The sequence below is a fragment of the Oncorhynchus tshawytscha genome, linkage group LG12 (genome assembly GCF_018296145.1).
Source record: "Oncorhynchus tshawytscha isolate Ot180627B linkage group LG12, Otsh_v2.0, whole genome shotgun sequence".
Classification (NCBI taxonomy): Eukaryota; Metazoa; Chordata; class Actinopteri; order Salmoniformes; family Salmonidae; genus Oncorhynchus; species Oncorhynchus tshawytscha.
The window spans coordinates 39,693,436-39,717,611 of NC_056440.1; the positions used below are offsets into that span (position 1 = coordinate 39,693,436).

Sequence of the window (24,176 nt, forward strand, 5' to 3'; positions counted from 1 at the left end):
TTGCATATAGCGGCTATTTAGATTTTTCTTTCAATTATTGTTATACACATGTGTGGTCTACCTTAGTTGAATGCACTGATTGTAAGTCGCTCTGGGTAAGAGCACCTGCTAAATGACTAAATGTTTTATCTAAAATGTACTGCTTCGCTTGTGTCCAGAGAAGATAGTGGGGTTGAAATAAAATTACTTTGTACCATCTGTCTCTTGATTGGTAACTACCATTTGGGGTTTGAGCTCACAAAATAGTTGAATCACATTCTATTTTTTTTTGCTCTATATCTACATTCTAGACTGTAATACCTTCCCTTTCTTTAGACATTTTGGTAGATAAGGATGAACAGAAGATGATTCCCTTGAGCCGTCATAAGTAGCTTGCAGGTGGCATAATACCAACAAGAGCCATCCATATCAAATGCCAATGAGGCCAACCAACCACTGACTTATCAACAGCGCGTTCCAAGGTGGTGGGAGCGAGCACGTACACCAGCAGAGTGCGTAAAACAACCTGATCTGCTAGACCTGTTATGAGTGGCTGGTTCGGTTATTCGGGGTTGAACGACGGCGCGGTGTGTCACGTGACGGCATCTGCTGCTGGCTGAGTGAAGCGTGTTAGCAGGTAAAGAAAGAAAAAGGTTTGTTATGATAATCATAAACAAAACGAAAAAATACGGTGGATCCACTTTACTGTAGTGATACTCCGAAAATACATAGACCGAGCCATCATTTCACGTTGCCAGTTAGCTTAGCCACTACAGTGCTAAGTTAGCTCTAGCGTCTCCACATTGTGCTATCGTTTTCAAATGCTAAAAATGTATGCTAACTAGCATGCTAGCCAGATAACTCACGGGTCAAATAGCTAGCTACCTAGCTATGTCCACACTTCCTTCTAGCGGGTTACATTGTAGTATTGTATACAATTTGTAGATATAACGTTGCTAGTTACATGTTATTCTTTAATGTAATGTTATTAGTCCACGTGTGTGGAGTACAGTGTATGGGCGACTGTTCCTCAAAGAGCGACCATTATCATAAATCATTAGCTAGGGGTACTAGCTAACTGGCTAATATTAGCCGTTTACACAAAGAGCTCCGTCCAACATTGTTTATTTTGGTCTCTGACAGTGACTGCAAACCAAGTTATCTGCGGTAGCATACTTAGCTAGCTATCAAACGGGCGTTATGGGCTTAATCATGAGGTTAGCTACTATAGTTACAGTAATTTAGTAAACATTTTAGCTAGCTAATGTTATCTATTTAACGATTAGAGCGAGGCAGACAGTTTGGTCTTTGCTCAAGCTTACTTTAAGACATGTGAACAAAGAATAGATTGGCAATGTTAACGTTATAACTAGCTACGTTAACGCGTCGTTAGCAAGCAAGCCAACGTTAAGTCATCGTCTTTACTGTGAATCATCAAAATAATAAAGCGCTCAACCAATCTAATTTTGGGATGCTCTTATTTCTGGAAATAGCTAGCGAACCTAGCTAACAAATCTATTTTTTTCTCGATTACAAGGACGCTTAGCTATTTAGCTAACCGAATCCGGTTTGTTCATTTGTGTACCCACCCCGATTAGAGAACACAGCTGTCACAACAAATATGGCAGCTGCTTTGTTAGCTAGACGAGAGCTAGCAAACCAGCTACGCACTATCGTTAGATTATCAGAATCACACTTCATTTGTAAATTAGTTGGCTGCTAGCTAGGCCATATATCCGCTTGGCATTCCGTTAATAGCGATGCCTAATTTAGCTAGCTGGCAAACGTTAGTAGTTTTTAGTAACTTCACGGGCACATGTCATGAACCATTGGCACGCCTGAACTTTTTTGATCAATCCCAAATGGCTGCCCATGATTTGGACTAGGCTCTGTGGTTTGAATGCCTTGCTATAATGTTGAACGCTAGCTTCAAATCCAAATTCGCCACTGTCAACAGAGCAACAAAACTATTTATAAATTGCCAGAACTTATAGCTGCCATTTAATTCAATCAAATTGATTGTAGCCAGGTGTATGAGTGGTGCTTGTTTGACCATTACATCTGCGTTTGTGAGAATGTTTTTGAATGTGTGCGTGAGACATGTAAGTTGACACCAGAACAGCCCCCCACGTCTAAATTTAAACATGAGGGGCGATGGACAGGGTTATAGTCTTACATGGCACAGGCAAAGTTGACGACAAAAGCAAGACTCTGTACAAGTAGTCCTGTGAGGTTGAAATGATTATGATGTCCATCTGACTGACAGCCTCCCCCCTCTGTTGATCTGTTTCAGATTTTTCTATTTTGTACATACATTGTTTTGTATATACTGTATATGATGACTTCAGTGGTCAGCAATCCAGCTCGAGGAACTCGAGACAGAGCGCTGCCCACCACCACACAAACCACACAGCCACAAAAACAGATACAGGTGAGTTTCATACACAATTTCAGAGTAGCAACACTGTACAGTGTACTTTTGGTTGCTGGCAGAGGTGACTGCTACTGGTACTAAGAAAATGTAGCTGCTTATAGCTCTGATGCAATGGAATTTTTTAATGTTATTTGATTAACCCCTTGCATTGGGAGCTCTGCAGTGTGCAGATAAATAGTTTTTTCTAAGTGTTCTGGTATGTCTGCCTGCACTTCGTCAAATCAGTTATGCCCCCCTTTCTACTATGTTACTGGTACCATAAGTGCATCTTTTCACTTGAAAGATTATTTTTAGCTGACATGAAAGATAAAGGCCATATCGGCATATGTTTCAAACCATTTTGAAAACGATTTATTATTGCCGTTTCTAAACGTTAAGACACAGCATAAGAATTGTAGTTCACATGGAGCCAGCCGTGGGTGAATATAACCGCTGAAAACCCTACGTATAGATAATGTTTTTCGAGAGCTACATATACTCATATCTTGGCCAACTTGACTTAATGTCCCACCAAGCCTTTGTTATACCATACCCAGGGGTCGCATGATCTTTTCTCATGTTATTCCTGCCATCACAAGTACATATTTCAAATGTGCCTATCGCCTTTTAGTCTTATCACACACACACAACAAATGGAGGTCACCTGGGTGTAACTACTCTTTTTTTTTTAATGCAGGCCACAGCGGAACAGATTCGGCTTGCCCAGATGATCTACGACAAAAATGATGCCGACTTTGAGGATAAGGTCAAACAGGTGAGGACAGTGTGTGAAAGATGTTGTGAACATGGCATTTGTATAGCAGTCTATGATTTTAAGTACAGTACCAATGCACACTCATCCCACACATGTCTGTTTGTGTCTTCTTTGTATTTGTGAGTGCGTTTGTCGACACTGCTGAGTTGTTTTATGTGCACATGTGCCGATTAGGGCAGTGAACATTTAAATGAAATTTGGATCCTTAAAGTTAAGAATCCCTAACAAAATGAAAATCAACAGTACAGTTATCACAAAATATATTATTTTCTTGGTTAGTCTAACTACACGATAAAGGCCTGCGCAATGTTTTAATTTGAAATAAAACCAGAAGAGGTGAACTTCAGGATACTTTGGTGAATTTGCAAGGCATTCCCAGATGCATATTACCAAGACAGCCCGTGGTGCCCCCTCTTTCCCTCGGGCTGGCTCGCCTGGGTTGCATTCATTACTCCCATTCTGTATCACGAAGTAAGCAAACTAAACGGCCGAGACCTACCTCACTTTGTCCAATTGAAACTCTCGTTTTAGTTCCAAACTGATGATTACAGCCCACGCTCTTTTAGCTAATGATGCGAGTTTGTTCAGTCTTCGGTTTGTTGAGGCTAGAATATCCTACCCTATTCATTGATTAGGCCCTGCTTTACTGAAGTTGCAAGCCAAGAAATTGAGAGATACGGCTATAGCCGATAGATGAGCCTAGTGCACGGTTCTTGCTCTCTGCCTGGTGGCCGGCCTGCCTATACTGTGCCCCTCTTACTCCATCCCCGTCTAATTTGCTATGAAAGATGCAAGTGTTTGTTTGTGTATCTGGAAGTACAGCAACTAATTGGTCTGTCCCAAAAACACGATCTTAGGAGTCGATTCCTAGCAGAATCGAATGTTGACACTCAGAAATGGAGTCCACGCCAGGAGTCTCCTCCACTGTCAGTGCCGTTAACGGTTAGAAAAGTGTGTCAGAGAAAGGCAAGCGATAGCAGCGAAGTCCTGTATGGCAATACTTTGAGAAGGAAATGGCAACTTTTGGAGGTGGAGTTGGGATACAGTAATGGTAGTACATGTGCAATGTTTAATCATTGGAAAGGAACTCGCCGTTAGACCCAACCCGTTGCCGACAGCTACGTTGTGAATTCAAGGGGGATTTTATTCATTTTCCTCTTTTGTACTTTTACCCCTTTTGCCTCCCCAATTTCGTCATATCTAATTGGAAGTCGGACTTGTCCCATCGCTGCAATTCCCCTACGGACTCAGGAGAGGAAAATGTCAAGAGTCATGTGCCCTCCGAAACACGACCCTGCTAAGCCGCACTGCTCCTTGAAACACTGTTCGCTTAACCTGGAAGCCAGCCGCACCGATGTGTTGGAGGAAAAACAATCCAACTGGCGCCCGAGGTCAGCCCGCAGGCGCCCGAGGTCAGCCCGCAGGCGCCCGAGGTCAGCCCGCAGGCGCCCGAGGTCAGCCCGCAGGCGCCCGAGGTCAGCCACAAGGAGTCGCTGGAGTGCGACGTGACTAGGAAATCCCGGCTGCGATGCAGTGCCTTAAACTGCTGCGCCACTTGGATGCTCATTTCCCGTAGTTTCAATGGAAACATTTGTAAATAATTATTAAATGGCAGTTTAAATGTAATCAAGTTGTCTACTTGGGGAAAGGGGGTATCTAGTCAGTTGCACAACTGAATGAATTCAACCGAAATGTGTCTTCCGTGTTTAGCCTCAACCCGTCTTTAATCACTGTCCTCTACACCTGGGGAGAAGTTGTTGGGGGATTAACTTCCTTGCTCAAGGGCAGAACGGCAGATTTGTCCACCTTGCTGGCTCAGGGATTTGAAGCAGCGACCTTTTGGTTACTGGCCAAATGCTCTTAACCGCTACATTACCTGTCGCCAAGTGCTGATCATATGTGTGTATTCCCACAGCTGATTGAGGTGACTGGGAAGACCCAAGATGAGTGTATGGTGGCCCTCCATGACTGCAACGAGGATGTCAACAGAGCCATCAATTTCCTGCTGGAAAGCACCTCTGACACGGTGAGGTTCACCGCAGGCGCTCCCATGCATCCATGCTCTGACACATGAATTCACATCCAGTGACACTAACTCTAATTAAAGGGGCAATCTGCAGTTCAAGCTTCCACAAAGCAAACGCCCTGCTACTGTTTTGGTAAACGGCTGAGTGATGGGGCTGGAGAAGTGTAACCACTCTCAAATTTAGAGACTGTTATGGATGCTAGTACTGACCATACATGAGATCCAAATGATAGTTTAAATAATGTTTTCAGCCTTTATAGAACAGCTCTCTCCAACCCTGCACTTGGAGAGCTACTGTCCTGTAGGTCTTTGCTGCAACCCTAATCTAGCCTACCTGATTCTAATAATTAGCTGGTTGAATCACGTTAGTTACAACTTAAAGTTGGATCGAAAACCTGCGTGAGGGTTGCTCTCCAAAGACAGGTTTGGAGTGCCCTGCTAAACAGTGTTTGATCACAATTACATTGTTTACAAACTATGACGTTAAACTAGCTTGTATTTTGGGTTTTTATAGAGTATGATAGTTGAACTATACATCATTAACTTACCTACAAAAATTATTTCCAATTGCAGGTAGACTCTTTAACTACTTTATTAGTCAGTCCCAAGTTTGCGCTCTCAAAGTATTCTCATAACCAAAATCTACAACCTATTTCTCATGTTTGCTTATTCAGGTTTGAGTGTTATGTTTGCAATAAGGTCTCTTTGTCATTCAGACCTCCTGGGAGACAGTTGGGAAAAAGGCGCGAGGCCCCGGGAAGGAGGGAGGACCCTCTGAGACGAAGGACAACCGAGAGAAGAGGGATCGCGAGGCAAGCCGGGGCCGCGGGGGTCCCAACAGGAGGGGCCGTGGAACCAGCCGTAGCCGAGAAGGTGAGAGCCGGGCTGTTAGTGACCATATTACCGCCACAACGTCGGTCAAGAGTCGCGAATGTGGTCAAATTCAACGTAATCGTTGAGTCACGGTAACCACTGTGCTCTGTAAAGGAATGGCGCTGAGTAGCCTAACCAACTTGCTAATAGTAAAAATAGAAACCCTTGAATGAGTAGGTGTCCAAACTTTTGACGGGTACTGTAGATATTTCTGCCGAGATGCACTTTTAAGTAGATAGTTGTTGGCTCAATGACTAAGTCTATGGGAACAGCTAGTGTAAATGAAGCCTTACAGAGTTGGCTGCAACTTCATCTTCCAGGTAAGGCGGATCAAATATTTCAGCAAGTAATATGATTAAACTCAAATGTACTGAGGGGGTAAAACACATTTTCTTAGAAAAAATGGGTATAATATGTATGAAGACATTGTAAACGGTAAAATTGTCACGTGTCACCAAGTGTATGGAGGTGTATGCTCAATACAAAATTACAACTGGGAAGGTTCAAGACCCTCGGAGGGATGTATTGCAAAATGGTATACTGTGGACACCGGAGGGTTGGAGTTAAGATCACACTGAATGGTGGATTGGCCGCTGTGGGTGAAAATCCAGCACTTGCAGAAAGAGGAAATCAGGCAATCATTATGCATGTGCTGTAGATGTGAATAAAATAGCTGTAAGTGGAAGTATTGTTGTCCGACTAATCAGGGGAGGGGTGGTGGAATGAGGGTTTAGAAATGCCGCAAACAATTTTATTTGCTAGAACCCAAAATCTGCCGCATTAAAGTAGCAATCCAATTTTTTACGTCAATCTTGTTTCATACTATAAGCCAAACGCAACGGTAGCCATTTGGACTAAACTGAATCAGATTATAAACATCTGAGGTTGTAGTGAACCTTCAGGAGGGTAGCTCTCCAGGAACAGGGTCGGAGAGCCCTGGCATAGAGTTTGAGATTAATAGGTCCATCGCACAGAGGCAGCTCCTCAAACAGCTGGTTGATGCATAGACAAACACTTATTTTACTTCAAGTCCAGTCGTTGCGCAACATTGCTGTACGGAATCGCGTGCGACAAGTTTTGACGGCGTCTTAAAAGGAGGATCTCAGCTTTCCAGTCGTAATATATTTATTTCTCAACTCCTAATGCGCAATGATTCACTTTACATCCGGAGTAGCCTACTGGCAATGCCGGACAGGCATCCTATATGCTATTACCAAGTTGGTGCATACGAATGCCATGCCCTGATAATGGCCTGTTAATAATGTGTGATTGTTTTCCATTTATTAGTATAATCTGTAAAGACAATATTAAATTGCGACTAGTCTGATGGGTGAGAATATTCTCACTTGGGAATGAGACGGGCTGCGGGTGCAGTCTAGGCCAGAAACCGAGCGAATGCCTTGGACTTTTTTTTTTCAAATCATCAAATTGCATCATGCTGCCCATATTTTGAATTCCAAGACATTCTACGCTTTATCACTAAGGTTGTTAAATAATTCTAAATGAAGTGTTTAAGACCTGTTTCAAGTCACTTTTTACATCACATGTAATAGCCGCTCAATGTGCACACTCCCATGGCAATCATTTGAGAAATATCCCTTCTATTTTATTCAGCTATATGTTCACTTGTATTCATATAACTAAAATCATATAATATAATGGGAATTATAAGCATATCTTGTCTGCTATAAATGAACTAGACCTCAGCCTAGGCACTAGGTGTATGGATTTAGCTAAACGTGTTTGTTTATTAAAGGTCAATTACTGTGAGACAGGCAGTCCATTTTCATGACCGCCACAGCCCTAGGGACACCTACCATCCCCCTTTCAAAGGTACTTAAGTCTTTTGTCTTGCCCATTCATCCTCTGAATGGCACACATACACAATCCATTGTCTCAAGGTTAAAACATGAGTCTTTAACCCGTCTCCTCCGTTCATATACACTGATTTCTGAAGTGGATTTAATAGGTTTCCTCAATAAAGGAGCACAGCGTTCAGCTAGTCTCTCATGGAACGAGGTGTTCTTAATGTTCTGGAAACTGTTAAATCGCCTCTTTGTTTTGCGAGTATGTTGACAAATGTCATTTGTTTTTGGTGTGTGTCCCCCCCCCCTTACCTTTCAGTGCGGTCAGAGGAGAATGTGTTTGAAATGGGTCCTGGAGATAGAGGGGCAGACCGTGGTCGCAGGGGTAGAGGCGTTGCTGGTAGAGGTGAGTGTTACTGGTACTAAGAAAATAATGTAGCCACGTTCTCTAGCTTCGATGCAATGGGAACCCTGTGGTATCACGATGTGCTTGGTATCGTGACAATTGGCCTAGTATCTCATTATTAGTGAAACGCTGGGCTTGTGATGACCTCACTCTGAAAATAGGCACATTTCTTGCAGTTCTAGCATTGTTTCGGTGCGAAAAATGGCACCTTTGTGCACCCTCACTAGTTTGTATCCATGCCTTACTTTGAAAATTGTACACACTCTATAAAAAAAATTAGAATAAGGTTTGACAACATGCAAGAGATCAGTCTGCCTCATTCACTGCTATGGTCATTGATCTCCTGAAGAAGATATCTCTTTTTCCTTTATTTCTGTGCCCTCAAATGTTAGAATATACTGGTCAAGTTACCAGATTGTTAAGTAGCTAGAGAACTGAACAACGTGTAAACAAATGATTAGCAGCTCGCGAGTCGACCTAGTTTTAGAATTGCCCGCGATATGGATTGAAAAATGTGGCCCGCCAATGTGTGATGGAAAGAGGAAATATGTAGAGTTGGTTATTTGGGACATATCTTGGGCTAGGAAAAAAATCTGTTTTCATTGTGGCAATGGTGCAACCAAGACCGGCACCTTTCTTTAGGATACTACAGCGAAGCCAGGTTATTATAACACTTTTTTTTTATTTTTTATTATTCTGGGTCTTTTTATATAAAAAGGCCCAGAATAATAAAAAATAAAAATAGCTCACACAGCAAAATATTTATGCGCATATACTACCAAAATGTTCCCAATGTAGAGTCCTGTGTGCCACACAAAAAGATTCCACTACTATGCCTGTATGCTACAATAGCCTCCACAATAACCCTCCCTGATCTTAGTTTTGCAAAACCCACGCTCTACTCTACGGGGCCCTTGTCTCCCCAACATGGCATGTGATGTGGGCATTTTGTACGTCTAGTAGGGTGGGTGTAGAATTTTAGTTGGCAATGTGTCTATTTGTGTCGCCAAGCTATTACCACAAGTGCCATACAACGTGTGAAATGTACTGTGTCCTGCAGCTGCTAGGGAGAGGGGGGTGTTTTGGTTGGGACAGTCAAAGACAGACTTGCATACTGTGAGGGTGGGGTCAGGGGTGCCTATGACGGCAGTTGCTGTCTCTAGATGTGTTTCGTCATACGTTTTAACTTCGGCTGTCTAGGCTAAGCCCGCTCTCGTATACTGATCTAAAGCCTGTCAAATTGTGTCGCTGTTGTCAAGCTAAAGTCTAAACACTGATTTCTGATAAGCAAGTAACGTTAGGCTTTTAGTCTGTTCAAAATTCTTTACCGGTATAGACGTAGAAGTCGCCGGTTATTAACATGCCCCCCTCTAACCTATGCTTGTGTGTTTTTGAAGCAACATATCAGACGTGGGTGGAAAACGTATGTCAGTTTTTTTTGTTTTTTTTTACTCGCATACTTCACGTGTGGTTATTAGACAGAGGTTTGTGTGTCTTGCAGCAGAGGTCAGACGTGTGTCTGTGTGTGTCCTTAGGGTCGGGGGGTCGCGGCAGAGGAAGAGCAGCTGGTGGGAGCCGGTTCTCCTCTCAGGGGATGGGGTGAGTTGGAAAAAACCTATACAGGAGAGCCCACCCGTTTGTCTCCCGCTGTTCATGTCTATTCAGCCCGGCATCCAGGAGGTCTTTAGTGGGTGGCTGTTTCACTGTAACGTAGCATTGCTGAATAATGTCGACTTAATGATAACACACAGACGAACCCCTACACAACCCCTCTTCGCCTCCAGACTCTTCAACCCTGCTGACTACAATGCCAACTCGGGCGCGTCTCGCCAGGAAACCTGGGAAACTGAGGGGATCGACGATGGAACAGGTGAGACCTTTCTGGCACGCCAGTTGATTTTTAGATGGCCAACTGGGTTTCCCTGAGGTGTGAAATGAAGGCCCACTCCTTTACAAGTTGTTACAAGTTACATGTTTTAGAGCTTTAAAGTGTAGTAGTTAACAACAAGGGCTGTGTTCATTCGGGAAGAACACAGGAAGGGACTACCTACATTTGTCCAATAAGAAACACTTTTTTTTGTTTTCCGTTGTGATGCGTTTTCTTTAGGAGGTGCCCTATTGAACACAACCCAGATTTTATTGTGCTGATTGAGCTCTGTTAGCCAGAGTAGGCCAGGCATGAAGGCGTGTCTAACTTATGTACCCCTACTGTCCCCTACCCATGTAGGAGGAACATGGCGAGGCACCTTAGAAGACTGGGCTGCGGAAGACTGGAATGAGGATGTAAGTGTTTGCCACTTTTGGCTTTATATTGCAGTGGATACACAGACACACACAACAAAGGTTCTCTTCCTGATGTTTCTGTTTTTATCAACAGCTGTCTGAGACCAAAGTGTTCACTGCCTCTGCAAACCACCTCACGCCTGGACACAAGTAAGGGCTCCAATCAAATGCTCACCACAGTAAAGCGCACTTTACAGCCAATGAAATACTTGAGTACCTCTGGCTCTCCCTGCTAGCACGAATTCTCACCATACAAACAAAAAAGTACATTGGCTGGGGTTGGTATGCGTTTCTCTGTACCGGCCTTACAAATGATGGAGATGATGATGGTTACAAGCACATAGCTGAATCATAATATGTAGACTACCTCAATCTCTGAATCTCCTTCTGTCCTATAAGTACATTATTTTTCCATTACATTCTCACTCTGCTCAACTTCTCATTGAGATATAAATGAGACGCATTATAAGTAAATTGAAGTGATATCTAATCGTGACAAAGCAGTATCTGGGTACAACACAACACTTTGCATTCAGTGTCCCATTGTAAACTGCTGGTTGTTTTATCCCCCCCTCTGTAGTGTGGACTTAGGCTTGCTGCTGCCCAAGACGGGCGGCATGGAGGCTGAGCTAGGTGGCATGGAGCCCCCCGCCGCCGAGGGCCTCGGGGGTCAGAGCCTGGTATTCACCAACTCTCATCACAATGGCACTCGCACCGCCACACACAGCTACGCCAGTGCCGCCGCCAACAGCTACGCCCCCGCCGCCCTGGTGAGGCAGCCAGCCAAACGCATGCCCATAACATGGTTACACGCATTCATATTCTTATACATAGACACTAGTATTATGCTCTCAAGTGAATTTAGACGCCTGGAAATGCTTTCAGACTCACATTATCAACTCTCTCCCCCCACAACAGTCCTCAGTCCTGGGCTCTGGTTTTGGGACTCTGAGTGGGCCCAAGCCACCCCCGGATGAGGTCAGGATACCAGAGCAGCTCAACGGGCCCCGGCTCGCCCCGCGGCCCAATCAGCAGCTGGTCACAGCGGGCAACGCCAGTGTCGCCAAAGAATCCGGTCCACCTGCAGTTGAAGTCCCCTCGCCCATTTCCGCCAGCGAATTCAAGGCCCCAAGAGTGGAGCATGGCCCAGTTCCAACCTCTCAACTTAAGACACACGCAGGTACTGTCACACGGAAATCAAGTTTCAAGTGTGGGTACGTCGTTGTCTGTCTATCGGCTTGTCGAATAGGAGATGGTGGTTACAAGCACATAGCTGAAACTTAATGTGGATTACCGCTGACATAATCTCCTTCTGTCCTCAAATTGCATTTTTCCCCCCAGTACATTATCACTCTGTTCAACTTCTCTTTCTACCTCTCCCCCCCCCCAGTGACACAGTGGGGAGGAGAAGCATCAGGGTACACCAAGAACCTTAAGTCAGAGTTCTGTTCTAAAAGCTGCCGCACATATCCGGGCCCTATTCATTTCTTAGTCCAATCCCCTGGGTCCTAACCCCAGATCTGATGAGTCTGTAAGCAGTGTAGTTGTGGTGGCGCAAACATTGAAGGAGAAGGGAGGCAATTTCGGACCAGCAGCCATACTGGCATAAGTTTTTCATGCATGTATTTACTGTACTCCCAATACCACCATAAACCCTTCTGTCGGTTTCTCTCGGTCTTCTCCAGTGGATCTGAAGATGCAGCCGGAACCATCCCCTGTCCTCAGCAAACTGGCCCAGCGGCAGCAGCAGGCCCAGCAGAGCTCTCTGCCCCAGGCAGAGCCTCTGTCTCTTCCCCCCTCAGTCCCCACTCCCCCAGGCCATGGCCACTACGACGCCGGGCCCCCGCCTCCCAGAGACGGGCCTTCCCCCGGGGTCAAGCTGGCTCTCGACCACCAGGCCCCCATGGCTGAACCCCCACAGAGGCAGATCAAGACCCAAAGACGCAGAGTACCACCTCCCTCCAAGGTTAGGAAACGTGTGTGTGTGGGAATAGAGGCTGCCTGCTCACTCAGAGGGTACATACAAGGAGTAGATGTTTATAAATAGAGAAACAAACACAAGTAGTGAGTAACTTTGCATGCTCTTACACATTGGGCCTGAAATGTCAGTGTGCTCATTAATCACACTGTGAATAGCGTATGTACATTGATGCGGTTTCATGTGTAAATGTCCCTCACCCTCTTTATGTCTCTCGCTTTCTCTCCTCAGATCCCCTCGTCTGCAGTGGAGATGCCAGGCTCGGCAGACGTGTCTGGTCTCAACGTGCAGTTTGGGGCTCTGGACTTTGGCTCGGAGCCCAGTGTAACTGACATGGGCCAACAGGCCGAGTCTGCCAGGGAGCCAGCCTCCACAGCTGTACCTCAACCCCAGATTAGCTTGTTCTCAAAACCTGGACCTGTCAGGTGTGTTTCAAATAAATACAAAATAATTAGCCTAATTAGTCTCGCTGTTGTGTGAGCGTAGAGGCCAAGGTGAACTTGTATCACACTAGCTCTTCCCTCTGTTGCAGTGAGCCCCTGGGCAGCTTGCCATCCATGCCTCCTGTGTCGGACCCCAGTTTCCCTTCCCCGTCTCTGGGCTTGCCCAGTGCCACGCCTTCCCCCTCCCTGGGTCTCCCCAGCGCCGCTCCGCCCTCCTCCAACCCCTCGTGTAGCAGAGTGGACAGTGGCCCTCCGCGGAGCTTGCCCTCGCACCTGGGCTACTCCCAGAGCAAAGACTCCCCCTCCGCCCCCCTCACCGTGAGTAACCCACACTATAGACACGGTCTCCGACTTGTCACTCGTAAACCTGGAGATAATGATGGTTACAAGCACATATCTGATTATTATGTGGAATACCTCTATGACTGAATCTCCTATGGTCAATGGACATTTTCAAGACTCTAAGCGTGGTTTTAAGATTACTAGAGCTTTAATGTAACAGCACGATATGCCCAAGAACACCCTTTCAAAAGGCTTGTGGCCACTGATACAGGACGTATCATTGTTAGTGAAATCAGATGGTCCTCTGAGTGTCAATGTCTTCTTTCACAGAATGGCTATTGTGGCATGAGGACACAGGGCCCACAGGACTGTAAGTACCCATGAGAATTTGTGGTTGACAAAAACAGAAACCCTTTTGAAGGAAAAAGGTTTTCTTAGTTCATGTTTTAAGACAAAAAAACGAGTCCAGCGTGCTTCCTTATCTGTCGGTTTCTCTCCTCTTCTTTCTCAGCAACGACATTGGCCTCTCATACCCAAAAGTCAGAGTCGCCCCCCATGAGCAGTGAAAGTGGCCACCATGTTCCCTCCCCGGCCCCCATGCCCTCCCACTCCGCCCCCTGCCATCCCTCAGCAGGTAAGCCCATAACTCACCCCCCTAGTCATTCTCATGATAATATTTACAAGTACATAGCTGAATCTTAATATATGGACTACCTCAATGACTGAATCTCCCGTGTTGACTCGGTAGAATTGAAGTCCTTGTTATCGGTTGGTTCAACCCTTTTTAACCCTCTCAGTCCTGAGACCCCAGGAAACATTGTCCTTTCATTTATCTGCATGTCCAGCCCTTATATTTACCCTCACAATGAAGTGTTTTACCATTTTATTTTCAGGACAACCAGGGCTACAAGTAGACCACACAATTTGACATAAACAGTGGCTTTCGTGAGATTTATTGACTAATGTCAATTGGGAAAAATAAGATCCAACAAACCAACCTGATAAAAATGAATTTATGAATGCTGTAAGTACAGATTGTTTGCTGGGAAATGAATATCCAACTAATCAGTGACAGCTGTTTGGTTGTGACAGCAACTGTGAGCTTATTACAGTGTTATGAACACTGGCCTGGGATTTCCTGTGATATGTCTAGAAGAAGTCCTTACCTTCTAATGACTCTTATAGCTTGTGAGGGTCGTCGGGCAAAGCATGTTTGAGTCTCGGTTTTGAGCTCAAACCATTTGGACATAACAGCCTTTAAAAAATAATAATTTAAGACCCGGGCCCCTCCGGGGTCCACCATTGTCTCAAACAGTGCTCTAGTGTTAATCACACAAACTAATGGTGTCTACGGCTGCAGAAGAAATGGACAAATCCAAACACACAATGTTTAACTCGCTGCAGTCTAAGCCTACCAAGGTATATGGAATTGCTTTAAAAAGGTCACACCAAGAATAATTTAACTACTTGATTTTTAATTAAGAAATCTAGAAGTATTAAAAATAGATATATATTTATATTTGATTAATATTTTTGTTTGGCCTTACTGCTATTAGCTCATACAAACTCATTGAATAAGATTCACGACATGGAACAGAGTCGCCCACCCTTTACAGTGTCTGTATGAGATTTGAGAGAAAAGGAAACGTGTGTATATACTACACATCAAAAGTTTTAGAACACTTACTCATTCAATGGGTTTTCTTTATTTTTACTATTTTCTACATTATAGAATAATAGTGAAGACAAACTATGAAATAAAAAATATGGAATCATGTAGTAACCAAAAATGTGTTGAACAAATCAAAATATATTTCAAATCAAAATCTAATTTTATTGGTCACATACACATGGCACTAAACAGTCTCCATTATACTTCAATTCATATGTTTTTTAAACTGGTACCGGGGGACCTTCAGATGAGGCCTGTGGGTACCAACATGTTCGTGAGTCACCTTTCCACAGAGTGGTCATATTAGTGTGCAGCCCAAACTGTTCGGACGCTACAGACAAGTTGGCAGGTCGGCTGTACCGACTTAGACGAGTCCCAAGACGCTTGTGTGGGTCGTAGAGCAAAACGAAGAACACGTGTTCGTGAGAATCGTCTTTACATAGAGGGGGGTCATAAGTTTGTAGACCAAACCGTTCGGACACTACAGATTTTGTAGTCAAACACCGCTCTAGCTCTGCCACAGTGCTACGTCAGCGGATGCGGTGGATTGAGACGAATCAAATGCAAAAATATATATCTCTAGCTTAAATTTTTTGGGGGGGATTCTAGCGGGTTTAAAGGGGTTTAGAGGTCAAATGCACTTGCTTTACGGTGGGACTCATTGGGTTAACATTACCCGTTTTCTCTGCTGCTCTCTCTCCAGTCATGTGACCAGTACATACTCGTCAGGATCTGCCCTCTCCACTAGCTCCTCCCTCACGGTAAGCACCACCTCTTCTTCTTGGGCTAACGTAAAACACTTCCTAGACGGTGTGTGTCTATGGTTGTTGATCGCCGAGGGACTGATCTTAAATAAGCACAGACGCTGGAGAGGAAAAGGGCGACCGATTTTAAAGCTAAGCTTCTGTCAGGCTAATTCTTCCCCCACCCTATAATACAGATGACCAGTGAGGAGAACAGCAGTCTCCATGCCTTCTCCTCCTCAAGCCCTTCGATCAACGCCACTGTTAGCAGCTCCAATGGCATGATGCACGGCCCCGGAGGACTTGGTCTGACTGGCAACGCCGCCCTCTCACCCGCCGGGCGCACCGCCCAACCTCTGCTGACCACCACCTCGGGTGAGTCCAGAAGAACCCTGCCGTCACACATAGGTTTGTTACGGTCACTTAATGGTTCCCCTCCAGGGTTTCCCAAACTCTGTCCCCGGAACCCCAAGGGGTGCACATTTAGTTTTTTGCCCTAGCACTACACAGCTGATTATAATAACCAACTAATCAAGTGTTGATCATTTGAATTGGCTGTGTGGTGTTAGATAAAAAACTAACCGGGCACCCTTTGGGATCCCGGGGACAGAGTTTGGGGAGACCCTGTCCTACTCCCTCTGCTTATTTGACCGTTGTGACCAGTGTAATTTTTGACTCTTCTTCCTCTCTCATTCTGATGTTCCACAGGCAAACCCCCCCCTAACCTGGCCCAAGGAGTGCCCCCTCTGTTGGCCAATCAGTACATTATGGGCCCTGGAGGCCTGCTTCCTGCATACCCGGTAACTACGCTACCCCTCTTTTTCCTCTTGTGCGCCCTTGCGCTGTTTTTTTTTTGTTTCCATGAATTCCCATCCATTTCGCTCAAGTCTTTTACTCTAGTCCGCCATTGGTTCTTGCTTAGCGAGTTGTGGTTGACTATTTCAGTTGAGATGTATCAACGGACCTGTTTTCATTTGGTCTTTGTCCTGTTCTAAAGCAGATCTATGGCTATGAGGACCTGCAGATGCTTCAGTCTCGTCTGCCTATGGTGAGTGACCTTTCACACATGGAACATCCCTTGTGTCGATGAAGAGCAATGCAGCACACATTTCTGTTTGCCCAGATGGACTCTCGTATGGTCTCTGGTTTAGATGTAGTTTTAATAGACCAGGCATAAATAAATGTTAATGATTAATGTTGTCTGTTGTGCCCATCTTAATATGGAGATGATGATGGTTGTTACAAGCACATAGCTGAATCCTAATATGTGGACCACTTCAATGACAATCTCCCATCTCCTGTGTGGAATCTGATTTATTTGGTGATGTTAGTTTTCTCTCCTTCTGTCTCTCGTTTAAGCTGGTGTGTTTCTCCATCCCTCTGTAGGACTACTATGGAGTCACATTCCCTGGTACAACGGCAACGATGCCTGGCAGAGATGGGCTGGCCAACAATCCATACTCAGGTAACGCTTGATGCACACTCGTTTACAAATGCACGAATCTCTGGGGCCAGAACCATTTCTTGTGTGTTCACCATAATATGGAGATGATGATGGTTACAAGCACATAGCTGAATCTTAATATGTGGACCACCTCAATGACTGAATCTCCCATCTCCTCTGACTAATGAATTGAACAAATGGCTGACTCAGCCCCATCCCTCGATGGAATGATTCATACTTCCTATTTAAGAATACATTTAATTTGTATATCGCTTTTCGTGAGTTATCTCAACTCTACTGTGGGGGAAAAACGTTAGACAATAAAAATAACATGTGTTTAGAATGAAGGCAGTTAAAATGGCAGTAGTGGGGTGGGTGCTGAGTACACTGGGACTAGGACTGTGAAAAATAGTCTGTAGAAGTGGCTTTTATGGCCGGTATTTATTTAAGTTCCCAATGATGGAGGTGCATGGTCAGGGAGAGCGTTCCATAAGCGAGAGGCAAGGTCGCAGAAGGCTGGTTTGGAGGTGACTTAGCCTAATAGCCAGAAGCGTGTCTGTTCTACGAAATGAATATGTTCCCAAATGAATGTGCACTGAACTGACACGCGTGATTGGTTAATGACCGTCCGATGTTAAGATGGGAGTTAAATGTTATAATGCGCTCACCTCAGACAGCGGTGTGTACCCTCCTGTAGCGGCTGGCGAAGTCATTCAAAGCCTGTGCTTTATCGCTCAGGGTGGCACTTTCCAGTGCGACTGTTTTTGCAATGTAATGTTATTAAAACAAAATCAGACAACCCCATAGTAGAATATTTGACCTATTTACCTAGTCGGCTTGTGTGTTCTATCCAAGCTAAATATTCCTTGCGAGGGCCATTGGACAAGTGGTCAAGTCTGTCCAATGCACAACCATTCTTAATGGGATCACGGGAAAACAGTTTTGAGAGCAGCGTTGCATAAAAACAATATAAACAAAAAATATATATATTTTAAAGTGAATAATGATTTATGTTTATAATAACAATCAGGATGTAGTGTCCAATGGGGTAAATGCAGATGGACGAACCCCATGCTTCAGCCTATGTACATTTTATAGCCATGATGCTTCATCAGTTGGGCTACAGGTGATAATGCTTATTGCTCATAGCACATTTGATATTATAGATCACGCATAGGCTATGTGCACACGGTCCAATATGTTACATTGAATTAACAAGTTTTACATGTTATTGGGCACATTTCTAGAGGTGGAAATTATATTTTAGGTGGTGTCGGCATTAATTTATTTTCATTTTTGGAGTAGAATGTCCCTTTTATTAAACATTTTTAAAAAGTCACCAGAACTGAGCTGCTCAGTCCTACATAAAAATGATCCTGGGGATGCCCTAACCAAGGGATTGGTTAAACTCGCAGTACATGTACAAAATGATCCTCTTTCCCTAATATGATGGTCATGATGTTATTACAGGAAAGGTGAGGTTTACTTAGCCCCAGACAATAGATCTGCGATTGGGATCTGGGATTTTCAGTTGGGGGGGAACTGTGTACTTCACAAGGATGTTCTGGGTATAAGTGAGAGTGCTGTTATACAGATTGACCATGTCTTCAAGGGCCCGCTCACTACAGTCAGACTCAAAAGTGGGCTGGATGTGTTCCTGAAAGAGGAATGGGTTAAGTTTCCTCAGGTCGCGGAATTTAATGGTGCACTTTAGTTGGTGGAGAGGAGTTGGAGCGGTCAGTGTGTCGCCAACCTTGCGGTCAGAGACGCCTCGCTCGATGACAGCCAAGTCAGTGACATCGCCAGTGATAATAAGGTCCGTTTTGTGTGTTGTCCACGGTTGTGGGTGGGAGCATTTACCTGTTGCACAAAGTTCAGCCAGTCCAGCAAGTAAAGTCAGCAGCCACAGAGCACTTGTGTGAGTCAACGTGGATGTTAGTCTTCCAAATGAGTGTTGGCGAGGGTGTGGCATAGAGGTTAATCTATTGAACAAAAATACAAATGCAATGTGCAACAAGTGTTGGGCCAATGTTTCATGAGCTGAAATTTCCTTACATACACGCAGCTTATTTTGCTCATTGTGCACGCATTTGTTTGTGCACACATACATTCCTGTTAGTGAGCATTTATCCTTTGTCATGATAATCCATCCACCTGACAGGTGTGGCGTATCAAGAAGTTGATTAAACAGCATGATCGTTACACAGGTGCTGGAGGCTATACATTTTTTTATTAAGGCCTCTCTAAAATGTGCATAGTTTTGTCACACAACACAATGCCACAGATGTCTCAAGTTGTGAGGGAGTGTGCAATTTGCATGCTGACGACAGGATTGTCCAACAGAGCTGTTTTCCAGAGAATTTGAATGTTCATTTCTCTACCATAAGCCGCCTCCGCTATTTTAGAGAATGTCAGTACATCAACTAATCAAATCAAATCTTATTGATCATAAACACATGGTTAACAGATGTTAATGCGAGTGTAGCGAAATGCTTCTAGTTCTGACAGTGCAGTAATATCTTAACAATTCCCAACAACTACACACATCTAAAGAGATGGATTAAGTAATATATATATATATATATATATTACTTAATCCATCTCTTTATATATATATATATATATATATATATATATTTTTTTTAACTAGGCATGTCCGTTAAGAACAAAGTCTTATTTTCAATGACGGCCTAGGAACAGTGGGTTAAATTGTCAGCTCGGGGATTCGAACTTGCAACCTTTCGGTTACTCGTCCAACGCTCTAACCACTAGGCTACCCTGTTGTGTGTGTGCCTGTGGAGGGAAGGGATTGTGTGTGTGTGAGAGAGATGGCCCAGCGGCATAGGCAAGGTGCAATAGATGGTATAAGGTACAGTATATACATATGAGATGAGTAATGTAAGATACTTTAAACAATGCCACTTTAATAATGTTAAAGTGACTAGTGTTCCATTTATTAAAGTGGTCAAGTCTATGTAGGCAGCAGCCTCTCTGTGCTAGTGATGGCTGTTTAACAGTCTGATGACTTTGAGATAGAAGCTGTTTTGATGCACCTGTACTGACCTCGCCTTCTGGATGGTAGTGGAGTGAACAGGCCGTGGCTCGGGTGGTTGTTGTCCTTGATCATCTTTTTGGCCTTCCTGTGACATCGGGTGCTGCAGGTGTCTTGGAGGCCAGGTAGTTTGCCCCCTGTGATGCGTTGTGCAAACCGCACCATCTCCGGCCTCACAACCGCAGACCGTGTGTAACCACGCCAGCCCAGGACCTCCACATCCAGCTTCTTTGCCTGCAGGATCATCTGAGGGGTGCTGAGGAGTATTTCTGTCTGTAATAAAGACTTTTGATTGGCTGGGCTTGGATTCTCAGTTGGTGGGCTTAGCTTCCAAGTATGTCCACCCATGGCTGTGCAATCCATAGATTAGAGCCTAATGAATTTATTTCAATTGACTGATTTCCTTCTATGAACTAACTCGGTAAAATCTTTGAAATTGTTGCATGTTGCGTTTTATATTTTTGCTTATAGTTAAGAAAACCGAGGTAGGAGGTGCTTGTCTTGGGGAGGCAGTAAACAAGAATAGGATTTTGGTTGTTTACATTTTAAAACCAAGGCACTCAATAGCCTGAACGAGCAGCAATCTGTGGGTTTAAAATATGTCTGTGCACTTTTTTTCAATGCATTTGTATCCAGGTGGAGCTGCTACATTCTTTCAGTGAGGCAAATCATATCATTGTCATGTACTCATACAGAAGAGGAGACTTGTTTTATGTATTGTAGAGTAAAACGTGTTGAGGCGTTGGTTGGAAATGGAGTCATTGCATTTTGGTTGGTCCGCTGTGCTCTGTATGGACTGGAGTGGGTGACGTCAATAGCCTGCAGAACTGGCAAATAAAATGTATTGTCCAACTCCGTTGTGCTTGTACTGCTCGCATTGCGAGTGCACACACTAGAATTTTAATTTGCTGATCAGTTTCCTGCCATCTCGTTGTCTTTGCGGTCTGCATGTTTTCCGGAAGATCTGGCTGTTGAGCTACTTGCACAGGGTTGTTTATAAAATAATAAAAAATCTAAAACTTCTGAGGAATCCTTGTAGTGGAGGAAAGTTGCTGCCATTTCTTAGTCTTTGGTCCAGCCTTCTATCCAGGAGATAAGAGAAGTGGCTAGTATTCGAATCCAAACATTTAGCTAGTTGATTGGATACGAAGGCTAGTTTTTAATGTTTTCGGTTTAGAAAACTAGATTTTTGTATTCCGTACTCGATTAGCTTTCAAATAAAGTAAAAGTTCAAAATAATACTAAACATAAAAATAAAAAATAATTATAGATAAATTCCCAGGAACATAAACCCATTTTGTCTCTCATTCCCTCCTATGCATTTGCCTTTTTTTCATATCGATCACCATCTCTTCTCTCTCTTGTTTAGGTGAAGCGACCAAGTTTGGCCGAGGGGATTCGTCATCCCCGGCTCCCCCCACCAGCCTTTCACAGGGCCCATCCTCGCAGCCCCCCCAAGCTCAGAGCCAAGGCCAGGGCCAGCAGAACCAGAACCAGGCCTTCCTCAACCCCCCTCTGCCTCCGGGCTACGGCTACACCGGCCTGCCCTACTACGCTGGCATGCCCGGGGTGCCCAACGCCTTCCAGTACGGCCCCACCGTCTTTGTGCCTCCGGCCTCGGCCAAGCAGCCCAACATGGGCCTGGGGAACCCCTCCAGCCAGTACCACCAACAGCATCAGCCCAGCTACGGCCAGCACACATATGGAACAGGTATGTGTGAGAGGATGACCTGAAATCAGACCGTGTGTCTGTTGTGTGCGTGGCTGAGAGGGAGATCTTGCTTAGCGAGCATGCCGTCCCCCCCGCCCCCCTCTCTGCCGGATATAGTCGCTGTTCACATGCTATTCTAGCCAGTTACCTTATTGCTTCTCTCTCTCGGTTTTTCTCCCCCTTCCTCCTCTGCTGTCTTTTTTATTTATTTATTTATTTTTTACTCTCCCCCCTCCACTTCACTCGGTCCTCCTGGTCCTCTTCCATTCCTCTCTCAGCTTTTGACGACCTGTCTCAGGGCCACGCGGGGGAGTACAGTAAGGGAGGGTACGGAGGCTCTGCCCAGTCACAGGCCAAATCAGCTGGCAGCGGCCCAGGGAAAGGTACACTCAATGAACTCGGCTGCCCCAGGACGCACCCCCCCGCCTCCTTCACTGTTACCTGCCGTGATTTACTACTACTGTTCTGAAACACCTTCCTCACTACTAAGAAATACTACCTCACTCACTACTAACTCTTGAAATGGTGAACCCCCTCACTAGAAATGTTGAACATTGCCTACTGGCGCCATGCCACCTCACAGGGTCAAACTGACATGTTTGATGTGTCCTCTCGCTCACAGCTCCAGGTTTGTCCGGCTCGGGCAGCAGTGGAGGGGTGCCTGAAATGGGTGCTTCAATGTACAGCAAGACACAGGTGAGTCAGTCCACACCTGGTGTTCAGTTGTTGCTGTTGGGCGTTTCAGCGAAGTCATGTCTGAGAATAACGAATAGACTTCAATTTAAACGGCTGGTTGGATTAATTGTGGTTAATGGCAAAGCTGTCTGATCGACGAGCACACAACCCTCAGTACCACAGAATTGAATCATAAGGATAGGTTCAGGATTATACTCAGTCATGACATAATATAATGGTCTTCTGCCCCCCCAGGCTTTTGATAAGCAGGGCTTCCACACGGGAACCCCCCCTCCCTTCAGCCTGCCGTCTGCCCTGGGAGGCACAGGCCCCCTGAACCCCGGCGGTGCCCCCGGTTACGCCCCAGCCCCCTTCCTCCACATCCTGCCTGCCCACCAGCAGCCCCACTCCCAGATGCTGCACCATCACCTCGCCCAAGATGGACAGGTAACACCGTAGACTTGTATTCTCCACTTGCTGTTAATGAACACCATATGCATGGTCTCCTGGGGAGCCTGGTCCTGGTACCACGCCTCCATGGCTCAACTAGCACTCCTGTAGACTAGTCTTTAAATAATTGGGTGGTGAAACTTGCATCCAGCCAACCAGAAAAGCAAGGTCGACACAATTCAGGCATTCTTGAAAGTCAAGATAATCCTTGTCCTTGCAAAGAGCACTATTTTTATAGTTGTAAAATTGATTTAGCAAGCAGTAGGCATTTAGAATTGAATGTGGAGTGGAGCTTTATTGTTACATGATGACATCACATGCCCCACATATTTGTGCCCCCCCCCCCTGCAGGGTGGTCCGGGTCAGCGCAACCAGTCCAGCAGCATGCAGCAGAAGAGCCAGGGCAACAAGTCCAGCTATGGCAGCCCTTACTGGGCCAACTGAAGGGCACTGTGGTGGCACCTAGGGGAGTCTGTCCTACACATCCTTAAGGCTCTGTGTGTGAAGCTAAACACACTGCCCAAACATAACCCTCCTTCTCCAACTTCCCTCACCCCCAAAAGTCCTTACATTTTCTTTCTTTTCCCTTTTTCAAATTGGTTGTACATGTAAGATATTTATGTATGTATTTATATATATAAATATATATACTGTATATGTAATAGTAGAACAAGAAATGTGGTGGCTGCATTTTTATTTTTGAAGGACGTTTTTGTTCACTTTTTCAAAACTGCAGGAAGACGTTACAGCAAAATCTGAACTCCTATAGAGAAATGGAAAGAGCTTTACCACTGATGAAATGAGGACATCTCAGATGGAGGGTTTTCACATTAACAAACTGCATTTGTCTCCTTTTTTATACACATCTGAGTGACCCAGCTAATCCCACTTATTTTGACGCTCTTTTAAAACTCCATTTCAATTTTGTAGCTGTAGATCTCTTCCCTGTTTTCTGTTTCTGGTGGGGGGGGCTCTGGGGAGGGGGGCGCCTCTGTGCCCTCCCAGCATCGATCCCCCTCAAAGACTTGCCCATTCAAATTTTATATTTTAATGTAATTTTAACCATCGTTTACCTCTAAATAAAAGTTCTGCGCTGTAACTTTGTCTTGCGCAGAAGTTCTTTGTAAGGTTCTTTGTCTATTGTCAAGGCAGGCTGGTCTTGGATG

General features: G+C 44.8%; 1 protein-coding gene and 1 non-coding gene across 9 annotated transcripts; both read left to right on the plus strand.

Annotated features, from left to right (window-relative positions):
* Positions 1-479: 479 nt before the first annotated feature.
* Positions 480-24,109, plus strand: LOC112263261 (ubiquitin-associated protein 2-like). 8 transcript variants are annotated; one of them, XM_042330626.1, is made up of 19 exons: positions 480-616; positions 2,273-2,410; positions 3,090-3,167; positions 5,083-5,193; positions 5,910-6,066; positions 8,191-8,277; positions 9,813-9,876; positions 10,029-10,147; positions 10,505-10,560; positions 10,655-10,710; positions 11,141-11,330; positions 11,479-11,740; positions 12,246-12,526; positions 12,770-12,963; positions 13,071-13,299; positions 13,594-13,633; positions 13,775-13,897; positions 15,639-15,696; positions 15,876-16,032. In XM_042330626.1, the coding sequence occupies exons 2-18, from the start codon at positions 2,315-2,317 to the stop codon at positions 15,644-15,646; spliced, it is 2,151 nt and encodes a 716-aa protein (XP_042186560.1). In that variant the 5' UTR covers positions 480-616; positions 2,273-2,314; the 3' UTR covers positions 15,647-15,696; positions 15,876-16,032. The 8 variants fall into 8 exon arrangements, with proteins under 8 accessions (XP_042186560.1, XP_042186562.1, XP_042186561.1 ...); XM_042330628.1 differs by having other exon boundaries at positions 10,062-10,147; XM_042330627.1 differs by having other exon boundaries at positions 533-632.
* Positions 13,347-13,422, plus strand: LOC112264276. The gene has a single exon (XR_002955620.1). It is a non-coding gene; the product is annotated as a small nucleolar RNA SNORD121A (small nucleolar RNA).
* Positions 24,110-24,176: the final 67 nt, after the last annotated feature.